Source organism: Balaenoptera acutorostrata, chromosome 11 (assembly GCF_949987535.1).
Source record: "Balaenoptera acutorostrata chromosome 11, mBalAcu1.1, whole genome shotgun sequence".
Lineage (NCBI taxonomy): Eukaryota > Metazoa > Chordata > Mammalia > Artiodactyla > Balaenopteridae > Balaenoptera > Balaenoptera acutorostrata.
Window position 1 is genome coordinate 91,178,683 of NC_080074.1, and position 27,208 is coordinate 91,205,890.

A 27,208-nucleotide genomic window follows, 5' to 3' on the forward strand; every position below is an offset into this window, starting at 1 on the left:
GTTACTGATATATTATGTATTTATTCATTTTCGAAATAGAACCTGGATGAGGTTCATAAAGTACCCAGTTAGGATTATTTTATTTTCACAGATTATACTTTGGGGCTTTATCTTAAAATTCATAAAAATGACAAACCTAGGCTCATCTTAAGAAATGTAGACATTGAATAGTCTACTAACTGGGCTATAAAAACATAAACAAACTGTAATAGCGTACTTCAGAGTAGAACAAAAAGCAGAAGAAAATTCTACCATATAATTAGTATAGCTTCTGCTATTTTTAAAAACACTTCAGTACATGACTTGTCCTCATGATGGTGATATGTTACCAGAAGTCAAGAGTTTTCGATTGACTGTATTATATGTAAATCTTCACCATTTCAGACAAGGCATTTTTATTTTTTATTTGTTATAATATCAGAGATGAATTTACCTCTGAAGTAACTCAGAGACTACCCTTTGGTTCTATTGTTCATGAATAGTGATAGGGATTAAGAGAATTTAAATCCATTAAAAATTGGCCTTAGGTTATTCTGATGATTTATTTGAGCAAGCAGAATAAGTGTTGAAAGAGTATCAATTAGTACATGTTCTCTTGGTATGATATACAGTCTATAAAATGTGACCAGAGCCTCTGACTTTCAGGTTTTAAAATCTACTTTCAAATTTATAATTACATAAAACTCGTGAATCAGTTTATAAACCCAGGCAACCAATAATGCCCATAAAAATACACCTGGTCACCTAGAATCGGCTACTGGCAGTAACAAGATTAAAAGCTGGAAATGTTTGAGCTGAGTGAAAAATTTCATTAAAATTCAAAATTACCAAGAATTCTTTCTACATAACTTAATAACCTTACTACTGATGTAAAATACAGGACAGTTCAAAGGTAAATATTTCATTTATATTAAATGCAATTATTTGAAACCATAAAATTTTTCGATTTATTTAAAGAGAGATTTTTCTTTAGGAAACCTTAAGGATGTACACATTTAGGCATATCTGAGTTTCTGGGCAAAGCCCTCACCATGTTTTTTATGCACTGTCTATTATCTAAAAATGGTCCAATTTTTGCCATCAGAAATAGTCTTATTACAATTCAAATCATCATTTAAACAATCAAATTCTACAATTCTTCTCATTATCACAAAATTTTTAAAGTGGAATAATATAACTATTTTGGGATCTAATATAAGAAAAAGGTGAGTTACTGGAAAAGCTCTGCTGACATGTTGACAGAACAGAGAGGATCGATACAAAGTTGAGATTTTTATTTTAATTAATTAATTAATTAATTAAAAGACAACACACGTTTATTCTCTTATACTTCTGGAGACTAGAAGTCTGAAATCATCTCAATGGGCCAAAACCAAAGTGTGGGCAGGGCCATGTTCCCTTCAGAGGCTCTAGGGGAGATCCCATTTCCTTGCCTTTTCCACCTTCTAGAGAGGCACTCCTTAGCGCGTCGCCTAAAAGTTGAGATTGTAGAAGTCACCTTGCCAAGGGAGCAAAGGACGGGCACAGAAGCCTCAACTGGATCTGGGCCACTAAGGCCAAGGGAGGAAACAGCTCAATCCGGGAAAGGGAGGTGAGGAGAGGCATCTTAGCAAATGGTGGTCTTTTCGACATATTTACCTGTCCTTTCCCAAGAGCTGCTCAAGTTCTACGTGTCTGCAATGCCAGTTTTGATTTGTTGAGGTGAGCAGTAAATTAACAATAAATGAATACACCACTAAGTTTATTTCCAGAGATTCTAGATAACTTCAGAGTCACATTCATATCGTTGTTTTTAACCCTAATTTTTGTAATATCCCATTGTTTGTCAGAAGGATCTCTAGCTTTATAGACAGAGGTGCTTTTAAGAAAGTTATTCCCCATGTACCTTAGAAGCCTTCTGGCAGTGTGGAATTTTGAGGGAAGGCTTATCTTACTATTTTGTTGGCAAACATGTCTTTATTAGATTGTATAATGTACACTGTGGTTAAATTTAATAGCACCAGTCTCTGAAGTGAAGACTAGACTTTGGATTCATGAAATGCTGATTTCTAAAGCATTCCAATAGGCAAAACTATGATGAAAACATTTTGTGGGAAAATAAATGACAAATTAACAAAAGCATATTTCTTTTAAAAATTAAAAGAAAAATGATTGAACATCTTTTCAAGGGTTATCCTAATGCAAAATCCCTCTTTAAATAGAACTAATTTAAAGCAGTACATTATTATTTTGTTTCAAACAGGGCAGATATAAATATGTAAATACTGTCTTATAGCATTTTCCGCAATGACCTCTTTCATTTGATAAAATATTCAAGTTTGAACGTTTTGAAAACAAGCTAAAGCAAATTCTAGCTTAATTTATATGCACAAAGAAAGCATTCACTAGAAGAAATTTTATGTTTAAGAACACATAAAACATCCTCATCAAATTAAAATTAAATATTAACAGGGAAGTTCATAAACGCCAACATTTAGGAGCGTCAGTGAGTCAACTTCCACTCACTTTTCAACATTTACCCTAACCAACCATGCTCACTGCCACTGAGAGAACACGAACAACTGCAGGCCACTGTAATACTGACCTTAGCAAACACCAAACACTGGGGGTAGGTGGCAAACAATTACAAAATACCTTCCTCGCACATTTCACCCATCGTTAACCTCCCCTTTGGGAATACAGACAGCACCACACCCACCTCCTCCTGGCCTTCAACAAGGCATTCACAGCTGGGTGCCTGTTTCTTTAATTAGGTCACCTCCAAGCTGGTACAAGCCAATAAGTACAAGTATTCTTGGGATAAGAAAAAAGAAATCTAGAGAATCCAGGCTCTCGATTTCCGGAGACCCGGCATTTGTTATCCCACCTCATCTCCACAACTGCCCTTTCTAACCTGCTTATTCTGGTATTCCTGAATTCCCCTGGTGAGGGGTCTCTTAGTCTGCCACTTGTAAAAGTCGCACTATTAACGCAAAATGACTGAAATATCTGAGTAGTCCGAAAATTGTACTACATTGAAAACATTAAAACATAAGGTATGATAAGTAAGAAAAATTCTTCAAGGCCCACCTGATGATCCAAATATATGGTGTTCCTTTGAAGGTGATGTGAAAGGATTTCATTCTAGTAGGCATCAATCAAGGTACAAAGGGACAGAGAAAGAGGGTGCGGAATTTATGAAAAGGTCAATTTTGAAACAGGGAAAACAGGTACTTTGTCACAACCTATATTATACCACAGCACACAACGACTTCCACACACATGCTCCCCTGTAAAAAGCACAGATGATGCATACAATGATTATAAATTACACTTAGTTTTGTAAGAAATTAAGTAGACATGCATATAAGCTGAAACATTAAGCAGAAAAATCCTCCAAATGGCTTTAGCAGACTCAAGGTTAGAAGCTTTACATGTTAATTCTTTTCTGCAATATGTTACTACTTCTTTGGATGTTTCTCATATAACCAGAGGCTATTCAACCCTTTGAGAAATGTTTACGTGTGTTCATTTTAAAAATCAAGAACACACGAAATTAATCTTTGACATTTAAAAGGCAGTACTATTAAAACGCTAATCACTTCTCAACTTAATACTTTATGGGAAACGACGGGACTCTTCAATATCTGTTTTACCGGAGGTGGAAGTTAGTGTTTGAGGAATGACAATAGTATTCGGAAGTCTGCATGCATTTCCTCCCTCGCAACCAAAAGTTGGTGGGTGAGTGGGTGGGTGGAAGGCTACGAAGAAACGCAGCCGACCCACGTTTTCCTTTCATAACGTATAAGCAAGGGAATTCTCAAAGGGTCAATAGGAGATCGCGATGTCGGCGGCGCAGTGGTGGGATGGGCTCATGCTCACGGGAATGACGCTGATCAAACCGATTAATAATGAATGGCTCAGCGTGAGTGACAAGAGCAGACACACAGACACATGTCTCCATAGCTGACCTTTGGGCTGTGCGCCTCGAGCTTTAGCTGCATGAGCTGTGCTAACGTGTGCTCCCGGATACTACTCAGCTCCGCTTGCTGCCGTCTCAGCTTTATAAGCAGCAGCGTAAGCTCCTCTGGCTGAAGGAGTACAATTTAAGAATCCAAACAGTGGAAAACAGATTAATTGTGGTCTTAAGTGACAGATATTAAACCAAGATTTCTTGGCAAGTTTCCTCTTATGGTTGACATCAAACATAGTGCCTAGGCACTATGATGATAGGTCATACATAAATGCATAGATATCTAGAGAAATAGAAGGAACAGTATTACTTGGTAAGATACAGCAAAACAACAGTCTATTAAGGCATTTTCTCAGAACTCATGAGAGAATATTTAAATCTTAAGTATAAAAAAGTGCAATGCCAAAAAAAAGAAAAACACCATTATAAAGGTTTGTACATGAGAGCTATTATTAAAATATATTTTAACGAGATGTTTAAAAATGACACCTAAGACTTTTATAGCAATAGAACAATACCTGCATGCCCAACACTCTATCTTAGAGAACAGAAGGTAAACAAAAAGAATTAAAATTCATGTAAAACTTGGATGACATCTTCACATCATTAAGCTCAGTCAGTACCTGAGATCTATTAACTGCTTCCCAGTTATATTTTTAAATGCCACTGTTAGTGTTTTCACAGGATATTTTATATTGACCAAAAGGCCAGTTTTTATTTTTAAGGAAGAAAAAAATGTATTTACTACACACAGAACGTTTCCATGTGCGCATAAACCCTCCTTCCACCCTTGGCGGAGAGCAGGGAACCTTTTGGTTCCTGATTGGTTACTCTGATCTCTGAGGGGAATAAACTTTCAAAGGTAGATACAATTCCTTAACAGGCCAATCCGATATATTTTTTTTCGTTAGAAATGCAGTAAAGTATGGTCATTGGCAGTCTTACAGGCCATAAAATATCATTCGCTGTTTGACTGAGCTTTGTTATGATTAAAAACTGCACAGAGACCACAGGGAGACTCTGCTCACTTAAGAGCTACAGCTGTGCTCTTAAAACTTCCGAGCCAAAAAGCGTTCCCGAGATTGACTTGTTTTGCCTACAGCACAGCATTACACTGAGCTCTCTTCTGTTCTGTTCATTTGCTGTTGCCCTTTATTTTCCATAAAAAAAAAATTTTTTTTTAGGGTCACAAATCATTTTTTAGAAAATGGAAGTATAGTTGATTTACAATATTATGTTAGTTGCAGGTATACGGCAAAGTGATTCAGTTACATATATATATATATTTTTAGATTATTTTCCATTATAGGTTATTACAAGATATGGAATACAGTTTCCTGTGTTATACAGTAAATCCTTGTTACTTATCTGTTTTATGTACAGTAGTCTGTATCTGTTACAAATCAATTTTAACTGTTACTTGAAGTTACATTAAAGGTTATTGCCTTCAAGAGGAAAAAATGTCAGAAGTAAACCATAGTTACTATTGGATTCTCTGAGTATCCACACAGACGAGACAATAGCTTCTTAACAGTCAAAGAATGTGTGTGCATGTGTGACTTAAAGAAGAAATTTCTTAACAGGAAAAGAAGAGATGGTTTTGCTCTGAGGCCAACCACATCTTGTGACCTCATGACTGTGAGACAGTCCACATCTTATGTCGTCATATCAAGCTCTAGAGGTCTTGCCAGAGAGAAAGGAGAGTGGGGTAAGGGATTAGATAGTCTAAGACCCAGAGGGATATTTGACAGAAATACTAAAAGAAGAAACCTTAAGACTCGGTTTATTACTTACGGAGTTAAAGAGATTTTTCAAAACCATGAAAGATTACAATAAGTTTGCTAGATGTTTAAATTTGAGGCAAAATAAAAAGAGGCACAATTGATTCCTCCAAAAGGAGGTGGTAAATAAATTTTGTCCTAAATGGCCACTAGAGGGAGCAAGGTAGAAGAGAAAATTTCATAATATGATACTTAGCATTATCTTATGATTAAGGTCTGTTTGCTAGATCAACAATCTAATGTTTAACATTTCCAACAGTTAAACATTTTTAGTTATAGTCAAGCAATATCTATCGCCTTTAATAAGTAAACCACAAGTAGTTTAAAGCCAAGAAATCTGTCTTATATCTAAGCATGTAAGAGATGAAATAAAACAATGTTTGAAAAATATATAGAAGATAAACTTGTTTTGATTACTGCAGGAAGAGGATTTTAAATAATGAACAACTATATATATGGTCCTCAAATCATATCTTCAAAGAAATTAAGACTACCTACTAATATGAAAGCATAGTTCCCCTGATAAAAGAATGCCATTAAAATCAAATGAAGTGATGAAAAATCACCTTTTCTCTTCATTTTGAAGAGTAATAGTGTCCTGGTAACATAACTCCTTTCCAATGTGAACAGGAATAACACTATGAAATGGTAAAGGTAAGTACTTGCTTGAACTTAGTATTTCTAACAGTCTCTCTTTCTCTGCATAAATATGTAAATCAGTTTCTTTTCTGCTCTAAGGTAGTTAATCTATATAAAAATCCACAGGAGAAACTTGACAGGCCTGTGGTTTGACTATAGACACAGAGTTGCTTGCTGGATTTGTTTCCCTAAGGAACTACTCCAACTTCCGTTTTAAGGAAGAGGAAATTAACATTCAATGAAGTAAAGAAACCCTCCCAGGTTATAAAGATTCTGGAAAACAGAATCTTATATTTAGGCAGTCAGACATTCAGGGAAAGGTATCAGGAAGACACTGAAATGGCGACATGATTCCAAATTCTACTGATGAGCATCTCTTCCAAAAAACTAGTGATGGTTTTTCTCTGGGAGGCACCTCTCTGAAAACTCAAACTTAAAAGCTATGTCAGATATGTGCTATCATGTGTAGCACATAAATAAAAGATGATATGGTAAATAAAGATATCGTACTCACCGTTTTGCCTTGGAGGCTCTGGGGGCTAACAGACTGTAAGGTTAGGCCAGCTGGCATTGACCTCCTGTCAGGCACATACATGTGCTAGGAAGATAAAAGGCACAGTATAAATTCTGTGGTCAATGCCAGTGATGAAAATCATATTATAAAATGCCATTTAAAATTGCTATTGGTGCTTATGAAAGAAGATAGATACTAAAACTTCAGGACTAAAATACAGACATTGATGAACAGAGTAATTCCATACAGTCTGGCTCAGTGGTTCTCAAACTTATTGGTCTCAGGAGCCCTTTACATCCTTAAAAAGGAGATTTTAGTGACAAGAGTGGCATTATTTTACAGTTTTGCAAATCTCTTTAATGTCTGGTTGGATTTTCATATCTGCCTCTGTATTCGATCTGTTGTGATAATCTCTTTTAGGGGAAGTACATGAAAAAAAGCCACCTTCGATATACGTAATTGGAAAAGGGAAGAGAACTTGAATAGCTTTTTTGGATATTTGCAGATGTTCTTCTTTGATACTGCACTAAAGGTCAAAAAGTGGTACTTTCTTAAAGGTTAGTTGCAAAGTGGTATCTGAAACTGTTATCAATGACCTTTTTGTACTGTCACATTGACATCCATTCATTAGTCTATTTGCACTTTAAATGAATCTTTTACCCATCTATGATTTTGAGACATCAAACACTGGCCATGCGGAAAATACTGGGTCAGTGAGTTATGCAGATGTTCCAAATGCTGGTACATGTTAGTCTACAAGATCAGTAGCGCCTATCTGTTAATACCATCGTTGATCTTCAAGCACCAGAGAGCTGTCAAGCTCACAGAGGCAGGTATAAGATTTCCAAAATTCTAATTTTTGCTTGAAAGCTCAAATGTTGTGGTCAGTGACAGATACTGTGGGTTGCTTTCCTTGAAGTGACAGGCTAACATTTCACTCTGAGGAAGTGTCTGTCAAATACCAAGTCTGAACAACTATAGTTTGTCATTCATTCTTTCAAGTAAAAATGGTGTTTCATTAAAAAAAAAAAAAAAAGAAGAAGAAGAAGAAAGAAAGGAAGAAAAAAAAAGGCCTGGGCTCTGCACTAGAGTGAGAAGGTTGTGGCATCAGATGGTCCCGGTAACTCGAGTTCCAGCTAGGATGATCGAGGTTGTCTGCAACGACCGTCTAGGGACGAAGGTCTGAGTTAAATGCAATACTGATGACACCATCAGGGACCTTAGAAGCTGACTGCAGCCCAAACTGGCACCCATTGGAACAAGATTGTTTTGAAGAAGTGGTACATGATTTTTAAGGACGACGTGTCTCTGGGGGACGATGAGATCCATGACGGGATGAACCTGGAGCTTTATTACCAATAGAGCAGAATTTCTTCTCCCACCCTCACCCCACAACACTAGTATGGATGTTTGTTTGTTTTTTTAAAATACTTATTTATTTTATTTACTTGGTTGTGCCGGGTCTTAGTTGAGGCTCGCAGGCTCCCTGGTTGCAGCAGGCGGGCTCTTAGTTGCGGCATGCATGTGGGATCTAGTTCCCTGACCAGGGATCGAACCCGGGCCCCCTGCACTAGGAGCACATAGTCTTATCCACTGCACCACCAGGGAAGTCCCTGGAGGCTTATTTTTGAAAACTCATGTTAATAAAAACTTAAGAGGCTGAAAAAAAAAACCAAAAACAAAAACGGAGCTAGTTCTGCTGGCAACTCAAATAACCACTCAAGTGTTTTTCCCTGAGACAACTATTAGCACTTTGGTATGCAAATAGAAATGCTTTAAGTACATTTCCCATTTCATCACACAGAATATTAAAATGCTATGGAATGAAAAGTCAAGATTGAATAAAATTACCTTTTACTGTTTCATCAAAGGGATTTATTTTTACGGCAAGTCTGTGGCAGTGAAGCATTACAATGACCACTAGTATAGTCTGAGCCATTCCCTTGACTTAGGCTAAGGTGCTAGTACTTTTACCCACTATTGCTTTCGCACTATTAGAAAATGGTAACACAATGAATAATGCCTTATTATTATTATTAAAATAGTTCTGAGCTTACTTACAGGCTCCCTGAAAGGGTCATGGGGACCCTCAGGTACCCCCCAGGTACTCCCTAAGGGTCCATGAACCCTGCTTTGAGAACCACTGATCACATCAAGGAAGATGATAGGACAGTTTGAAAGAAAAATTGGCAACGTTGGAGAAGTTTTTCGGGAGGAGGAGATGTTTAGTTGACTGGGAAAACTGGCTAGAGAGCACACACGCATCTCATATCTGCTGCTGCAAGAGAATATAAATTTTGGCCATGAGAACACTCGTCAACCACACACTAATAATTTGTATTAGATCAGATTTCTCTTGAATATTGTTACTATTTTTATTAGTCTTTGGATGTACGAAGTGACAAAATATTGAACTTTGCTACAGCAGAGTTCAAAGTGAGCTTTTTTTTGGTGAGACAAACTAAAGCTTCCTCCAGAAGAAAATTCCTGATTGACTTATTAATTTCTAACTAATGCTTATTTATGGAAAAATCAAGCAAATGCTTTATGCAATGATGTAACTGAAGGAGTCAGCCCATCGCAAGGATAAGAAAAGGTGCTTTTCAAGATGGAATAAAGCAAGAGGTTCTTTAGAATTAAAAAGAAAGTGACAGGGCTTCCCTGGTGGCGCAGTGGTTGAGAGTCTACCTGCTAATGCAGGGGACACGGGTTCGAGCCCTGGTCTGGGAAGATCCCACATGCCGCGGAGCAACTAGGCCCGTGAGCCACAACTACTGAACCTGCGCGTCTGGAGCCTGTGCTCCGCAACAAGAGAGGCCGCGATAGTGAGAGGCCCGCGCACCACGATGAAGAGTGACCCCCGCTTGCCGCAACTAGAGGAAGCCGTCACACAGAAACGAAGACCCAACACAGCCAAAAAAATAAAAAATAAATAAATACATAAATTAAAAAAAAAAAAAAAAGAAAGTGACAGGAAAATTCCTTTTCACTTTAGGGCAGACATTAGAGACCCAGCTGCACACAGGGTGACTGATCAAAACAACTGCTTCAGCATTATGAAAAGCTGATCAATGCAAAGCACTCTAATTCACTTCAAAAAATCTACTAAGCAAGGCTTACACCAACTTAAGGTGCAAATTAAAGCATGATCTCTATTTATAACTTAGTTTTTTAAAAAGTATATGTAGAGAATTCCCTGGCAGTCCAGTGGTTAGGACTCCTCGTTTTCACTGATGAGGGCACGGGTTTGATCCCTGGTCAGGGAACTAAAATCCCGCAAGCCACAAGGCACGGACAAAAAAAAAATAAAAGTATATATATCAGTAAGCATTGTTACTTTAATATGCAATTGGGCACCTGAGGAGTATTTCAATATGCCATATCTTCCGCTGGTTAGAAGATGAGGTTAGCACTTTTTTTTTTTTTTTAAATGAATTTATTTATCTATTTCATTTTTGGCTGTGTTGGGTCTTCGTTCGCGCGGGCTTTTCTCTAGTTGCAGCGAGCGGGGGCTACTCTTCCGTTGTGGTGCGCAGGCTTCTCCTTGTGGTGGCTTCTCTTGTTGCAGAGCACGGGCTCTAGGTGCACGGGCTTCAGTAGTTGCAGCATGCAGGCTCAGCAGTTGTGGCTCGCAGGCTCTAGAGCACAGGCTCAGTAGCTGTGGCGCACGGGTTTAATTACTCCGCGGCATGTGGGATCTTCCCCCACCAGGGCTGGAACCTGGGTCGCCTGCACTGGCAGGCGGATTCTTAACCACTGTGCCACCAGGAAAGTCCTGAGGTTAGCACTTTTATATTAGCAAAGAACATGAAGGCCCTGACACAGGACTGCAGGGATGCTAGAAGAGGGTGGGTGTAGCATTTGTGTGTATGAAGGGCCAATCAAAATGTGTGTGGTCTTAACCTACAGGGAAAGCTGATGAGACATGCTATCAAGCAGGGAAGAATACATAATGCTTCTGTTCCAAAGAGCTGCTCCTGAGAGATGAAGCACTGCAAGCTTAGGTTTTCTACATGAGATTCTGACACTGCAGAATACTCTTCCTTAATTTTTAAAACCAAAAAACGAGCTGGCCTTGCCTACCGCCTCCCCATTTTCTTGTCTCTCCCATTCAGAGAGAGAGACGTGTACTAGAAGTAAAACGTGGCATCCCTGGAGGAGCAGTGAACCCTGCATGAGCAGATGTCCTACCTTGGGGTGATGGGCCCGGTGCCTGCGGTCTATCGTCACATCTCCCCTCTGAATTGGTGACGACACCTCTGACCTGTAGGTTCGCTGAGGGGAGTAGCCCTGATAAGCAGCTGTGGAGCCGTGGGAAGGTGATGTGGGGATGGAGTGCATTGTCTGGTCAGAAATATTCACCATGGTTTTAGGACTGGTCAGGGTGCCATGGCGAGGGAGGGTGCCCTGCTTGTTATAAAACTGACGCTGCTGCCACTCATAGAGCTGCCACATGGTGTCGTCTCTCATGGATCTCCGCTTCTCTTCGGCCCCAGGTCCAGCTGTCTTGTCGTGAATGGATGGAGTTACGCTGCACATACTTTCCGGCCGGGTCTTGCTGTTTCTTGGGAGTGTTCTATAGCCTTCAGGGTAGCGGGCCACGATCTGGGCTCTGTGGCTTGGCATGTTTCTTGGTAATGTTTGGTAAGCGATTACTCTGAAATAAAAGAACAATTGGAACGTAAAAATGAAGGAGAGTTGTTTCCCAGATTCTAAATTAGAGTAAAATTTTTTTTTTCCTCTTGGTAGGTAAAATATATACTTAGGACTTATTTTTTTAAAAGACCAAAATATTATATAAGGTACAAGTGATTAATGAACAGATTTTAATCTTTTTATGAAATTCAATTCAATGGATTTAATATATTAAGTGAACAGCATCTATGTCACTCACATAAAAGACTATTAATTCCACACAAGGTACAGTTTTATTTCAAGAAAGAAGAGTATTAAACTTTTCTCAGAAATAAGAATGTTCAAGATCTCATCTCAAGTCTGTCCTCATATCTTATTTGTTTTTATATAAATAAACTCCTAGAATCTCATCTTCACACATCTCACCAGAAGAGTTAAATAGGGTTTCTGCGTGTGGATGGAACACTGGAGTTTTTGAGTTGTGCCTAAGAGTGCAAAGACAGGAAATGAAGGACTGAAGGTGGTGAGGCTCTACTGTACCACGTCCTTCTGAGAGCATGACTGTCTATGGGAAGAAGTACGTCCATCAGTACATTTGTGGCTTGAAGCAATAATTTCCCTTGATAACTTTTCTTAATTTGAGAAATAAAAATGACTTGAAGCCAAAGCTCAAAATTGAAAGACAAAATACTTCCAATATAATATTTCAGATACAAAACTGCAAATCTCTGGAATTTTACAATATTTTAATATTAGTGAACTTCATTATTAGTCAAGTGGGAAAAAGCAGTTGGTCAAAAACCAGGGGGGGCCAAGCTTTCATTCTTGCTTTCCCACTAAGTGCGGAGACCTTAGAAAAGTTACACCTCTGGGACTGAGAGAATGTTCAAGTGTGTGTGTGGCGAAGACCAAGAGATCATACTCCTTTTAATACTTGGGGTTATCAACTTTCTATTTTAAAATTTGTGCCAAAAGTATGAAAATTATTTTTAAAAAACTTTACTATTCTATTGCAATGATATACTTAAAGATAAAAAGATACCCCTAAATAAGGAAGGGCATAATCTTAAAGTGCTAGAGTCCTTCACATGCTACTGATATCTGGCCAACTGAAACTTTTTGGGATTCAGCTTTCTCATCTAGAAGATGATTTGATCACAAAGTGGTCTTACAACTCTAAAATCCCATGTCTTATATTGTACTTGAAATATTTCCAATTTCTTCAACCATTCCCCTCAATTGAATTTCTTTCATCATGCTGATCATCCCTCAGCTTTTCAATGTCTTGATTTAAAACAGGCTTGCTCAAAATTTATCCCCACCACCCTCCCTCCCATACCCCCACCCCAAGAACCACTATACAGGGGCCAACCATCTGATGACTTCTGGGCTGAAGTGAGGGAGAAAAGTACCCAATAATACTCTGATATAAGCAGTAGAAAGAGTTTAATTTTTTGCTGCTTTCTCTTCATGTACATTTCCTAATTTTCCCCTGCTTGGTCTCCCTTCCTATTCCTACCTTCTCCGTTAAGTCAGAAACCGGAAAAAGTCCAGAGCTGGCAACCCCACGGCTTATGTGCTTAGAAAGCGTGTCAGACAGGGGAAGATGATTCCATCCAAGAAATTCTGCCCTAGCACTCAAGCAACGTACTCCAATATACCTTGGTTTATTTGGCCATTCATAAACTCAAGAAATATTATAGAGACCTTGCTGTGCAAGAAGCTCTGGATTAAGCACAGAACTATATCATAGAAGCATATACTGAAAACATAAATAATATTAGCTTTATACCCTGTTTGGAAATCTGTAAAAAGATCATATATAATCATATAAAGAGGGGACACACATTTTCGATCTAAAATACATGAAAAACTGCCTGTGGACTAATGTTTAAATTCCAGTTCAGAAAATCTGATTACACAAAACCCAAGCATTCATAACATGTGAGCTGGAACCTGTGGCAGAGATGGATATTGAAGTTGAACACTTATCATGTGATCATTAACAGCAGGCTATTTTCCTACCAAGTTTGGCTAATTAGGGACCACAAAGTATAAAAGGCTCTTCTGCCATCTTTGGAGCTCCTTTTGGAGAATTTTAATGGAAAATCTGGTTGTCATCAAGTATATTTATTTTTATCCCATATACTTTCTACCATTTTGAGACCTCTTTTTAAAAAAACTACAGTCTCCTTCAGTGGTTTTCCCCAAAGAAATTCAAATTAAGCAAAGTGTGATTTACTTTTAAGTGAAAGCTTAAGAAACGAACTCTGTAAGCGCCTCCATCAGGTTTAGTGCTCCATTCAGCAGCAGTTGCCTGTCAAACACCATGAAAACCCTGACCTGTGATTCTGCCACGCAGAACAATGGCTTAGGCTCCCGGCATCTGAACGGTGCCCGCCGCTCACAAAGAAACTTTCAGGCTCTGCTCACAGATGCAGGCATCTACTATATGACTACATATTAAACCTCTATTCTTTCTATCAGAACTTTAGGAATAAAAGCCAGCCTTTCATAAAGTTTCACAAAACGAATTGTACCATGTATTACCATTATGCTTCTTCCCACCAATAAAAATTATTTCGTTATAAAACCTCGCAACTGTTTCTTAAGCATGAAGTTCATATGATAATGTAGATGATCTATTTCAGTGATCCAAACTGGACTCCAGCCAGTGAAGCTGAAGTTGGAGGAGCAACGTGGAGAAAAACCTTAGCTCAAAATAACCTAAGACTAGCCTTCAGAAGCTGGAAGGTCTGCAGTCAAAATAAAGAGCCTTTATGTGTGTTAATTATACCCAACCAAGGACTTTAACTAGTGCTTGAAAACTAATACTTATGCTCAACAATTAAAAAAAATTAACTTCCAGATACTGAACCCCTTTAACTATACCCATTCAACCTTAAGAAAGTATGATTTTATTTGAGGAAAAGTGCTTCTATTAAGAAGTGAGATTTAATTTGCCGGGTAGAGATGCAGCAGATCTTCTGGCTGGGATTTTTATTATTGTTTCCCTGAAAACAATTACCTTTATAAGTACTTTCAAACATCCTTTCTCCCCCCACCACTGCCCAGAACTACCTCTGGCTTTTCTTCTGTCTAATCAAATTTTATTTCTGAAACAGCAACTGTTTCTCACAATTGTCCCTTGAGAATATTAGAAAAGTGAGCACTGAGGGTGGAGGAGAAGAAAACGGAAGTGAGCAACACATCACGGGAGTCGGGTTTTGCAGCCCTGGCTGAGCTGCACTCCTGAGAGAAGAGGCTGGCAGACAACCACCCAGGCTGGAAGGACATTCCACTATTACAGAAGTTCATCTGCTTTTAACCAAAACATTAGTAACTCATTGCTTTCTGGTTTCCTACTATCGAGAGGTAAGAGTTACAGTAAGTCTTCAGTTAATTTTACTATGTTAGTTCATTAAAGAACGTTATAAATCTTGCATCACCAGCTTCCCACCTAACAACACAACACAACACTTTTTCTCATCCACCATCACCTGCTTTTCCTCCGTTTCCTCTAGCCCTTATTTTTGGTCTCTTTTGCAGGCCCACCATCCTTTTTTTTTTCCTTTAAATATAAATGCTCTTTCTGATTTTCATCCTTACCTTTAAGCATATCTGATATAATGACAACACCCCAAATCTTATTCAAGTCCAGATCTCTCTTTGGAGATACAGACTGCAGGCACCTCAGATCTAACCTGTCCAATCACTCATTACCTTCTCTCTTCCCAAACCTTCTCAATGCAGTGAAAGGCACCGGACAACGCTTGATGACCAGACCAAAAAGCAGGGCGTCATTCTTGATTTCCCCCAGCCGCTCAAATTAGACTCGAGGGAGACCAGTTTGCAATCAAGCACATCCAAGCACCCAACTAGCCTTGTCAATTATATCGTGACTATATCCCCTTCCTCTCCTCATTTCACTCATTCCAATAGTTTTTGCACTTTCTCCAATTCATTCTCCAGATTCTGCAGCAGGGATGATACTGCTGAAACACCAATCTGCATACATCTCCTCTTGCTTCCCATCCATCATCACAGCAGTTGTGCCTAAGACAGACTCATGTCTTTGCAGTCCTTTCCCAGCTCTACCAGTTTTGCACATGTAAACCAAGATAAGCATACCATCCTTCATATCTTGCCCCATACTTCACTTCCTCCAAAGAGGTTTTCCTGAACCCTTAGGTTGTGTTGGTTGTCCCCAAAACATCTTCTTACAGCATCCTGTTCTTCCATCACTGTATTTGTCACCATATACTGTACCTGTTTGTTTAACTTTCTCCTCCACCGGACTAAGAACCTTTGTGAGAAATCTGGACTATATCTTTTCAGTATTTCACTTTCTGGCCCCATGATTACCGTAGTGTAGTTATACAATAAGTATATGAAAGAACAAATGTGTACATGAATGAATAAATGCTTAGATGAATAAATATAATACTTAGCCATGTGCATTATGAGTTTAAAAAAGCCAAGGAATGAGACTGAGAACTAGAGAGCCTAAGCCTTTCCGGTCTCCACGTTACATGTCTCAGGAGACCTTTGCATTACATCAAGCTGCAGAAGCTACTAGTGGAAAACAGCAGGGCGGTGGGGAGAGTGAAGACAAGTTCTCACTCTGTGTGTGTGTGTGTGTGTGCGTGTACGCACGTGTGTGTGCGTGCACGCACGTGTGCATGTAGAGGGGTGAGGCTAGGTCTTGCTCCTTTCCTCATCCCAAACAAACATGATCTGTACCCACAGCCCATGCCTTCTCTTGTGCTGGGCCAGGAAGGATGACTCCTTGCTATTAGTCAAGTTGGGCGACAGAACACTGAGAGGCAGAGAAAAAACACTGATACCTGATTACCATCAAAAAAAGATGAGTAATGAAGCTGTAATATCTCAAACGCAATTCGAACTTAATACTTTGAATTGGTATCTCAGAAACCAGTCTCCCACCAACATAACAGGAAAGAAACCTGGGTTCACAACACGTAACAAGACACTTACCCCCTGGTTTCTTCTTCATGACCTCTCCCCTTCTGGATTTTAATCCACTGTTCCAGCTGTTGCATTGAATTCGTTCTCTGTATGACTCGATCAGCCTCTGTGTGTAAGGGCCCTGTATTTGGGTGACCTCCACCTCTAAGATCTGCCAGGCTAACATTGACTGTTTTGTTCTCTGAACTATTCACATTGACTGGCCTGTAGTGTCCAGTCTGACCCGGGCACGTTGACCCGCTCTCATATTCAGACGACAGAGAATTCAATTTGACACTATTAATTTTTGTCAAAGGTCTATCTTGGCCATCCTTCTGAAATCCGTATTTTTCAGCTTCTAATGCCTTTTTTTCTTCATTTTTGCTCATTTCCTTGTTTTTCTGGTTATTTTGGACCTCTGGTTTAATTAGCACTCTATGGTTGGGAAAGTTATTGATTTCTTTAGTTGGCGCATTCTCAGATGTAACCTTATCCACTCTGAAATCAGAGAAGAAAGCCAGAGTAAATCAGATGAAATAATGCACATGTTATTTCTGGGATTCAATCTAGGAGAAACATAAAATTACCTTCAACTTTACCAAAAAAAAAAAAAACCCCGGAACGGTCACAGAGGAGAAGTCTGCACAAATCCCCAATATTGTAGTATGAAAATTCAAGTACGACAACAGAATGTATAAATAGAACGGGGAAAAAAAATTAAACCTAAAATACAGCGTAAAGAAGCACTAGAGGAAAAAAAGTGATGAGTGTCCCCACCATTAGAAATCTGGAAAGAAAGCAAATAAGACTGCCCTTTGACAGTGAACCACAAAAATCCACACTTAAAAGACCACAGTAACTAGTCATTTGAAATAACATGGTTTCCAGCCAGGAGGGTTAACTCACCATGAGACAAACATGACTCCGGTTTGTGGCAATGGAAATAATATTCTGATGCTGTCAAAGATCTGAACCATATGACTGATTAACTCTCTGTGTCTGTGTTCAAGAGGACCTGAGTTTCGGGTAAGAGCTCTTGGAGCCAGACTGCATGTGCGCAGCTGACAGCTCTACCTCTTACTAGCTGCGTTTCGGGCAAGGTGCAGAAACTGACCAAGCCTCAATCTTCTCTGGGGTGAATGGGGAAAACTGTAGCACCAAGGAGACAAGACTGTTGTGAGGACTAGATGAGTAAATCAGTGGCTGCCACAGACTTTATTACCACTACCATTCCATCTCATCAAACAATTGTGGATTAGAATCTGGCATCTCGTGTCCACGTCCCCGCAGGAAGAATGGGCTGCTCAGCAGTATGTGCCTGGGCCAGTGGACGGTTTTATTGCTCACCATGCCAGCTGCTACATCTGGGTCTTTTTGATGAGAATCAGCTTCCCTGAGACCAATCACTTCCAGGATCTGACAAGACCAAGCTGAGTGTCTGAACCTGCACGAAATTGCCAAGATCATACCACACCAGGGAGGCCCCTCTCAGGAACTGGCCAACCTTGCACATTTCAATACATAATAATGCTCCTGTTGGATCCTAAGTGTGCTATTGCTGCCAGTTTCAGTGATGTGTAGAAAATACATAATCTATACATATCCTATACAGCCATACAGAGATAGCTAGTTAGGAATACAATCAGTGAGAAAAAATAAAAGGAAATGTGACTATTTTCTTTGGAGTACAGTTATGGACTATCCATATATTTATGTTAGATAAAACTCATAGCTTCCAGATTGGAAGGAATATTAGACACTGTTAAAGTTTACTAAGATATGCTATGGAGCTTCTTTCCCTTGAAAGATAAAAGTCAGAGAAGATCTACACTAAAAGCACAATTATCCGTGCTAAATTCAGGGGTGGGGAGGATTTTTTAACATTGAATATCAAATATCTGAAAAGGTTTTTTAAAATTAGTTACCTCTAGTCTACCAAAAGCTATTACTTTAAGTTAGAACTGCAATGACTTTTTCCTCAATTTTTTTCTCAAAGATTTAAGAGATGTAATCAAAAAAGACACATGCTGACTTTTCTCTAAATGGAACCAAAACTGATTCAGAAATGTATGCTAAGATAACATAAATAATGTAAAACTTGTGATCCAATTTTAAAAAGTGACATTTAAGTTACTGCAGAAAATACATGCAAATATAGAAAATGAAAATAATGGGCCCAGAGATGGAAATTATTCAGAGAATGTATATTATGCTTAGATTTTTTAATGCTATCAATGTTCTGCACACTTGGGGACAATGACATTGTAGTTCATAGGTTAAATACTTTATAAATTTAGAAGAAATGAACTATCTAGTTAAAAACTGGATGTTCTATCTCTTAGGTGATATGCCGTGATAAACATTTGTAAGTATTCTGGCCATATGGGAAAAAGAGCCCAATACCTTAAAACCAAGTAAACAAAATCTCCCCATCTTATGAAATAAAATAGTATAGTAATTAGGTACCTTCATATTGAATGATTAAGACTACCAGGGCAGGATAAAAATGCTAAGAGCTAGAAGTAGAATAAAGGACATAATTTCTAGAGGATAATAGCGACTGACACCAGGTTGGGCACATAGGTGGTATTCAACAATTCCTGGCTAATAGGGCAAATAACACAACTGGCTAAAAATTGCTATGGGCACATAATCAACGAATAGTTGTCAGAAGTCAAAACAAAATATTGAATATCATCTTTATCACCATAAATTATGAGTAATCATTAGTTTTTAGAGTGGAAAATACAAGAAAAGAACATGGAAGTTGAAATTCTGGGATAAGTGAACATACAGTACTGAAATTATCTGGCAATCATATATCTTAATTATTATATTGATTTCTGTATTCTAAACAATTCCCTGAAAATTCTACTCCTAAGTTAATATTATCTTAAGATTTTCAATTAATTTTTTTCACCTACAAATTTTCTCTAGCTGTCAGTCATAATCACCTCATTTTTACGTCCATTCAGGTCATTTTTACACATGGAATTCCAAAAGCAGATTTTCCTTATATTAGCTCTCAACCTAGAAAATGTATACGGTTGAGGTGGTTACTCTTAAAAATAGGTGTCCCAGAGTTCAACCCTGGACCTTCTTTCCTTTTTTTCTCCATACTTTTCCCTAGCTCTAATTACTAGTGATTAGTTAAGTTAATTTGGAATAGATACTTTAAAAAATAAACACAAATTTACTTATATAGCATCAACTTGAGTCTTTTAACCAACACGTCAAAAGACTTTATTAATACACACACTTAAAAAAAAAAAGATTTACAATGTAACAATCCTATAATTTCCTGAGAAGAGAGCAAAAAGATCAAATTTGCAAGTTAGCAATCTTCCTTATATGAGATATGCGCTCAATTGTTGCTGACTGGAAGAAAAATTTAACTGTATCATAGATCTTTCTTCAAATTATAGGAATATATAACAAAAATGTTGTAAGCCCATTATTCAGCTGCTATTTACATATTTTAGAAACAGATTTCCTCTCACTATTTCTTAATATAGTCGAATATTAAAATGATTCATATGTTAAAGCAGGCGAAGAAAATCACACTTAGATCAATTTTAACAGTACATATTTATATTACCAAAGAATCTAAGCCCTGGAGTTTTAAAAGAAAGAAGGCAGAATTCATCAAGAAGTAGATATATTTAGAAATAATCTAAATGCTTGATGAACTATTTTCTGGAGACATTCATCATAAAACAATCAGAATTAACCCAGAAATGCCAAAGAAATGAAACTCATCAAAAAATTTTATTTTAATTTATTAAACTTGAAAAACATACAACATAATATAAAAACAAAATGAAATTAACTTCATGAGTATAAATTCTCTTCTAAGATTTAGAACCTTAAAAAAACACTGTCTTGTGTACTTTTAAGATAGCAATTGAAAAAAAAAAAAAAAAAGATAGCAATTGAAAATGTACTTACCGGAAATTAAACATAATTCTGTAAGAAGAAAGAACATTCAGTTGGAATGTTAGGATTCTGGATTCACCTCAGTACACCGATAGGTGAAAATGAATAAAGAGGGAAGGTGGACTAAAAATGCAGGTGGTATTTCAAACTAACTAAAGGTGTATTAGTTTAATATAAAACATGAATTAATCCTTGCTTTCTGAGGAAGAAATAGTTTCATATCATGACTACTAAAATGATATGTACTATGATAATGACATATTTGCAAGGCAAATAAAATGTAAGTGGAAATCACCATTATTTTCCCTACAAGCCTTTACCTTTTCACAGGTTCTGTCTGTACCAGGGCAGCATCTAACATGGCTTTCATCCACAACTCCATTTCCTTTCCTGTGTCAGTGCAGAAATAATAGGTCCGCATGTTTGGATGGGCTGCCTGATTGAAAATGGCACGATCATTTTAAATAGAAATATGGTATCTGTAAAAGAAAAAGAAAGTTCAGTGGCTCTCTACACAGATCATTACTATCCAATTTCAAAGAAAGCAGACTTGTCTTACATACCGATATAGAAATGAGGGACTTAAGAAAAATATAATTCACTGGTGGCGCAGTGGTTGAGAAACTGCCTGCCAATGCAGGGGATGTGGGTTCGAGCCCTGGTCTGGGAAGATCCCACGTGCCGCGGAGCAAATGGGCCCGTGAGCCACAACTGCTGAGCCTGCGCGTCTGGAGCCTGTGCTCCGCAACAAGAGAGGCCGCGACAGTGAGAGGTCCGCACACCGCGATGAAGAGTGGCCCCCGCTTGCCGCAACTGGGGAAAGCCCTCGCACAGAAACGAAGACCCAACACACCCCCCCAAAAAATAAATAAATAAATAAATAAAATATATATACGTATTACATTTTTTCTCCTAACTTTACCATTTTTCTTTTTCTTAAAAAAAAAAAGATGTATAGGAGGGGAAGGAGGTAAGAAAGGAAGCACCTGGATGTCCCTGTTCCATGCACACATCCTTAGCAATTTCCATTTACTACAATTCACATCTCTCTATTCAAGAATGTTCCAGAGCAACCAGCAACACAAGTCATTGAAATGTACATGTCATAGCATTTCCCTCCTGTGTTACTAATTCCTTTAGCCCTTAAAAGGTGCTGCTGTTAAAGCATTTTGACTAATCCTTACAGACACCTATACACAAACATAAAAGATTTATAAATGACCCAAAATGGCGCTGCCCTTTAGCTTTTCTTCTCAAGTTTCAGAGTTAAAATGTAAATACACTGGGTTTGAGGCCTATATAACTGGTAAGTAGGTTTCTTTCTTTATGGTGGCAATCTGCCTCTATCCAGAGAAACAGAAAACAACACAAAGAAGGCGCTGCTGAGGGATAGCTACCCAAGTTCAAGCACTGAGCGTTCAGCTTAGCCCTGGGCCTGCAGCGCAAAGATGGACAGCAGCAGTAGCTACATCAGAGCAGAAAACAAAGCCAGATTCACACAACATGGTTAAATCAACTACACTTCAATAAAATTTCTTTAAAAAAGAAGGGGGAAAAAAAAGAAGAAAGAAAGAAAACAAAGGCCAAGGTGGGGAATTCTGTGGGGGGAACCATTCTGAATTTCCATTTAAGAATGCCTGTGACAGCTCCCTGGTAGACACTGAAGGACAAGGAAGAAGAAACAAAAGCTGTTTCAGCACAGACTGAGGCAGAAGGAAGGGCACTAAGCCCAGAGTTAGTCTAGAGAGACGAGAGGAGTAAATCTGGAGCCCCACACTTCACTCGGAGGTCTTGACTATCTGCTCTACCTACAGTGTCAAATTAGCTGCTTCAGAATCTTTTTCAGAATCAGGATATAAATAGATTCAGTCAACACAGTGGGCAAATTAACTGACAGAACCAGCAAATCTCACTTGACCATGTAAGGGATGTAACACTATCTACGGAAACCACGCGAAAGAAACAGCTCAAATGCCACCGGTTGTTAATGATTAAAACCACCACCAAGAGTCACTGGACTGGCTGAGTGGGGTTTTGGAGAAATAGATAAAGACCACTGCCCCTATCTGTGATCAATGGCAGGAACACTGGGCTGGTGCTCAGAAGATCCAGGTGTAGCCAGGACTCAAAAGACACTAACAAACCACACCCAAGCCTGTGATCCGTCAAATGGGAATATTTACAAGATGATGGCAAAGTTCCCGATTTAGCTTTAAGTTCCACAGTTTTGTTCAACAATTGTCTATAGTTTCTACTTACCATTGTGAAAGCAGCAGCAGCAGTGCCAACGGACTTAGTAGTAAAAGCGGCTCATAAATTCAGAGAAAACAACATGGCAGAGAAGAGAATTTGAAATAGAAATCATTATCCTTGTTATAGATAAAATCCAATCAAAATTAAACCGAATAATTACAGAGACAATATACTTAACACGCATGGTCACTTTTACTGCTATTTTAACATTCTATTTATTTTTATATTTTTTAAAATCTATGTTTTTTTAGAGTTTAAGAACCCAGCAAAATGTCCCATGACTAGTACAAATCCAATAAACATCTGACAAGTTGACGAGCAAACAAAAAAATTTAAACCTGTGCCCAAATAACAGCATTAGTATCACAGAGCTGGGCAATGTACTTTAAAAAAGTTACTACTTTAAGTTATTGGTATTAGAGTTTGCTATAGCATCTTAAAATACTTAATTCCATTTCTCTGGTTCATACTGTTAATAACATTTATTGAAATGGGTAGCGATTGCCCTTGTAGCCACTGGTCTTTGCTCAGATATTACATTCTCTTTGAGGTCACCCATCACCCTCCCACCACTCTGCCTTTCCCTCTCTTTTCTCCATAGCTAATAATGTAACACATTAATTGGCAAAAGTTGTAAATCGGCTGCAGTCCTGAGTATTCTTTAAAAGTGGACAGGAATTAAAAACTGAATCAGTTTTATAATGGTGCAAACATTTTCATTGTTAAATAACAGCTTATGTTACCCTTATATTTCCTCTCTTCCTTAAAATGAAAAATTTAAACCCTTCAGAGTTCTTAATTTAACACTGACTTAAAAAAAAATAGGTGACTTCTGAAATTTATTTCAGCCATAATCATAAAGCAAAGAATGCAGTATGGTCTTTGAAAACAAAAACAACCAACTTGTAGCATTCAAGTGGCCTCTTACTTGAGGGTGCTCTACAAGCCAGCACATCACAGATACGGGTGGGTATTGTTAAGTTAGGGGAGGGAGGCTCAGGTCTGCTTAGCTTTAGTAATAGATTTAATGTTTCAACTGTAATATTCTCTCCAAACTATCTGATGTTCATGATGTACTTAGACCCAAGAATATCTTTGCAAATATCCTATAAAATCATGAATACACATGTATTATGTTAAATAACACACCACCCCCAAATTTACTATGAAAAAATTCAAACATACAGTAACCTTTAAGGAATAGTACAATGATCACCAGGACACCTACAGCTATATCTATCAATTATTAGCATTTTAACGTATTTGCTTTAACTAGAACCATTTGAAAGTAGAGACATGAAGACCCTTGGCCCCTAAATATTTGAGCATGTACGGCCTAATTAAAGGGACACTCTCCTCCTCGACCCTAAGACCACTATTATATTTTAAACATAAAAATAACTGTTACTAAAATATCTTTTTGTAATAATCCATGGTCAATATCCACTTTTTAATCAGTGCAAGATTCAAATACAGAATAAAAAAGTATGACTATTTCCTTACCTTAAAAGCATATTTGCGATTGATGTGATCCTCGGAAGTAAGCATAGCTATCTGAAAACTAGGCAACAGTATGCTTCCCAGAATACCCTCTTCTTTCTCATCTAAGAGATAATTGAACATCTGATTAGCATTTTAAATGTTCTCATGAAACAGAATAAATTTTTTTGAAACTCATTTTGACAAAAATCAAAAGATTTTCATATATGAATGAAGAATTCATGTATTGTTTAGGTAGTTCTTTGTAAGGTTTTAAGAGAAAATATTAAATAGCAGAGTATATATACTGCTTTACTTTCAACATGCTTCCCTATCCTAAGCAAATCAGAAATTGGCCCACATGTCAGAAAAATGTCAATTAGACAGAAAAACAGCATACATTTGTTTGGCATATAGACTGCATTCTACAAAGCCCTTTGACATGTGATTCACTGAAACTACATTAGCATATAAGTGATGACACAGAAAATTTATAAAAGGAATCCACCCACATTGCTGGTAGGATATAAATGTGCAACCATTTTAAAGCTAGGACAATTGCACGGCTCACTTGTCACATCCTTCAGACTTGGCTCAATTTCTCACCAATGAAGCCTTCCTTGACTGCTCTATTTTAAAGTGCTTCCCATCCTGACCCATGCCAGAGCCCTCTCTTCTCTTCTGGAACTCCACCACTGTCTCCCCTCACCACCACCCCAATTACTGCTGATACACTGTATGTTTTAGTTTTTTATTTATCATCTTTCTCTCTCCACTGGAATGTGAACTCTATGAAGACACTGAGAACAACAGTAGTAGATACTCAAAAAATTTTGAATAAATGATGATACACATAAATACATTATTGTAAACTATGCTATAAAAACCATATGCTTTTTAAGCATATATCTTTGAAGGGTTGTTTTTATCAGTTGCTACGATATACAATAAAGTTATGGGAATAAATTACAGGCCTACAAGGCAAGCACATAAAATATACCCAGGAAAATGATAAAACATTAATCTCGGCACAGTATAGATTCACAATATTAACTTGCTGCCTGGGGGCAGAGATGTTTATGAAACTTGAAATACATAGTATATTGTTAGAGACCCAAAAGACAAGTTAATAAAGCTGTGCATTAGGCTGATGAACTCACCAATGAGAAAAACCATAAATGAGAAATAATTCTTTTTATTATGCTTGCCATGTTTTTTTATTATTATAAACTTAATGAGGGATTTTATTTATTTTCCCCTCACTTCTAGACTATGTGGTGAAACTTCCAAAAGAAAAAAGTCACATTAGAGGTTATTTCTATAGCTTTTCTCATAACAGTGGAACAAAATTTTGTTTTTACTATACTGTACTCATTCAGATATAGTTCACTAATACAAGAAAGAATGAACAAAAGTGCAGATTTATTCTAAAAGGTAAAACAAAAGAGGCAGAGAGCAGACATCAATTATAGAGAACATGACAATTTTCTATAATTGAGTCATATTCTAATTTAAAATCCAATTTTATGCTTATATAAAGCATATCATCAGAAACAGCTTGAAGTCATCTTTATTAAAGGATCATTGTTTATCAAATAATACCTTCTTCCATGTTGCCTAATTGGAAAACTGACTTTCCTAAAGTTATTTCAGAATATGCAGCGGCAATAAGCACAGGGTGACTTCACTGGATTATCATGGACTGTTTCCTGGCCAGATTCCAAGCAGCTCTGAGATCTTGGGCAAGTTACTGATGCTGGGCATCTCAGTTTCATCTACTATAAAACTGAGGAAAACAAGACTTACCACTAAGGAACTTGTTGTGAGGGTTAAATGAGTTAACAGACATAATGAACGCAATAATGCACTCAGCTCATACTAAGTGTTCAGTAACTACTGCCATTATTACATAAAACTGAAGGCATACAAAATCTTCATCTGTCAAATGACTATCCGAAGAGCCCCCTGCTAGATTACTTAAATGTTCCTAATCATGGCTTTCTTTTTAGTTCTCTACCTAGGTAACTGTCTACCTAGGCAACTGTCTCATTGATATTTTTTTACTGTCTTAACTCTACCTAGGTAACTGTCTTAGTTTCTATCACCCAGAGGGCCTCGTATACTGCCAAGCCAAGGGTAGGAACTGAGTGATGTTTGTAGAAAGAATGAACTCCTCGTTGGGGACGGGGAGTCAGCCAGGCCTTTCTTAGACTGCACGGCAGCCTAACTTCTCCCTCTGCCCCATCCTACTTCCCTCCGTTCCCGGGCCCAGGTCCCGATACCAAGGACACTCCCCAATAGGCCTCTTGCACCCTGATCTCCATCACAAGGCTCGCTTCCTGAGGAACACAACCTGGGACAGGAACCATAAAATCTCAACATTTTAGTGGATTCAAGTGACATTTTAGATCCACCCCCCATTCCTTCTTTTGCTTTAAAGACGTTTGGAACAAGACAAGAAATACATACAGTTACAGCTGGGTAAATAACTTACAGACCAGAATATTGTTACTCATTATCATTCCTCACCAGAATACTTCAATATTTTGCTAACTGGTCTCTTGGCTTCTAGTTCAAGTGCTACGGTGATTTTTCTAAAATGTACACTTGATCTTGATACTATTTTTGTATTCAAGACAGGAGTTTAAATTCATTAGAATAACAAACAAATGCCTTTTGTGCCTTGATCTACTTTTTAGCCTTTACTCTTGCTAGGTCTTCAGACATAACCTTCATTCCTTAAGTCCAAATGTTATTTTACAAATATGCCATGCTCACTCATGCTTTGTACATGCTAAGTCCTTTGTCAAGATCACCCTTCTTTCCTAATCCCTTCCTTGTACAGGCCTGGTCAACACTCATCAACACAACTGAATACTATAACATTTTTTCTCAGACTCCTTCAGCTAATCTGTGAGTTCCATAAGGAGAGGGGTTTATATTGTTAATTTCTGCATCCTACCACCTAATAAGATGTCTGGTGCATCAAAAGAGCTCTCTGTTAGCTACCACCCTAGTCTAAAGCCATCATCATTTCTACACAGTAACTGC

At 37.9% G+C, this 27,208-nt stretch overlaps 1 protein-coding gene and 1 pseudogene across 9 annotated transcripts in view; one reads left to right on the forward strand and one right to left on the reverse strand.

The window, feature by feature from the left end:
• The window catches only part of PLEKHA5 (pleckstrin homology domain containing A5), a 237,308-nt gene that overhangs the window by 55,520 nt on the left and 154,580 nt on the right, over positions 1-27,208 (reverse strand). For 6 of the 9 annotated variants that reach the window (XM_057556479.1, XM_057556471.1, XM_057556470.1 and 3 more), the window contains 7 exons: positions 24,182-24,282; positions 20,746-20,861; positions 16,520-16,987; positions 11,078-11,543; positions 6,887-6,970; positions 3,951-4,070; positions 3,070-3,123 (listed from right to left, as the gene is read on the reverse strand). In XM_057556479.1, the coding sequence (XP_057412462.1) occupies positions 3,070-3,123; positions 3,951-4,070; positions 6,887-6,970; positions 11,078-11,543; positions 16,520-16,987; positions 20,746-20,861; positions 24,182-24,282 (1,409 nt within the window). The remainder of the gene's footprint in view (positions 1-3,069; positions 3,124-3,950; positions 4,071-6,886; positions 6,971-11,077; positions 11,544-16,519; positions 16,988-20,745; positions 20,862-24,181; positions 24,283-27,208) is intronic. The other 3 variants (XM_057556475.1, XM_057556474.1, XM_057556473.1) reach the window with 1 other exon arrangement.
• Positions 8,028-8,248, forward strand: LOC114235594 (ubiquitin-like protein 5; annotated as a pseudogene).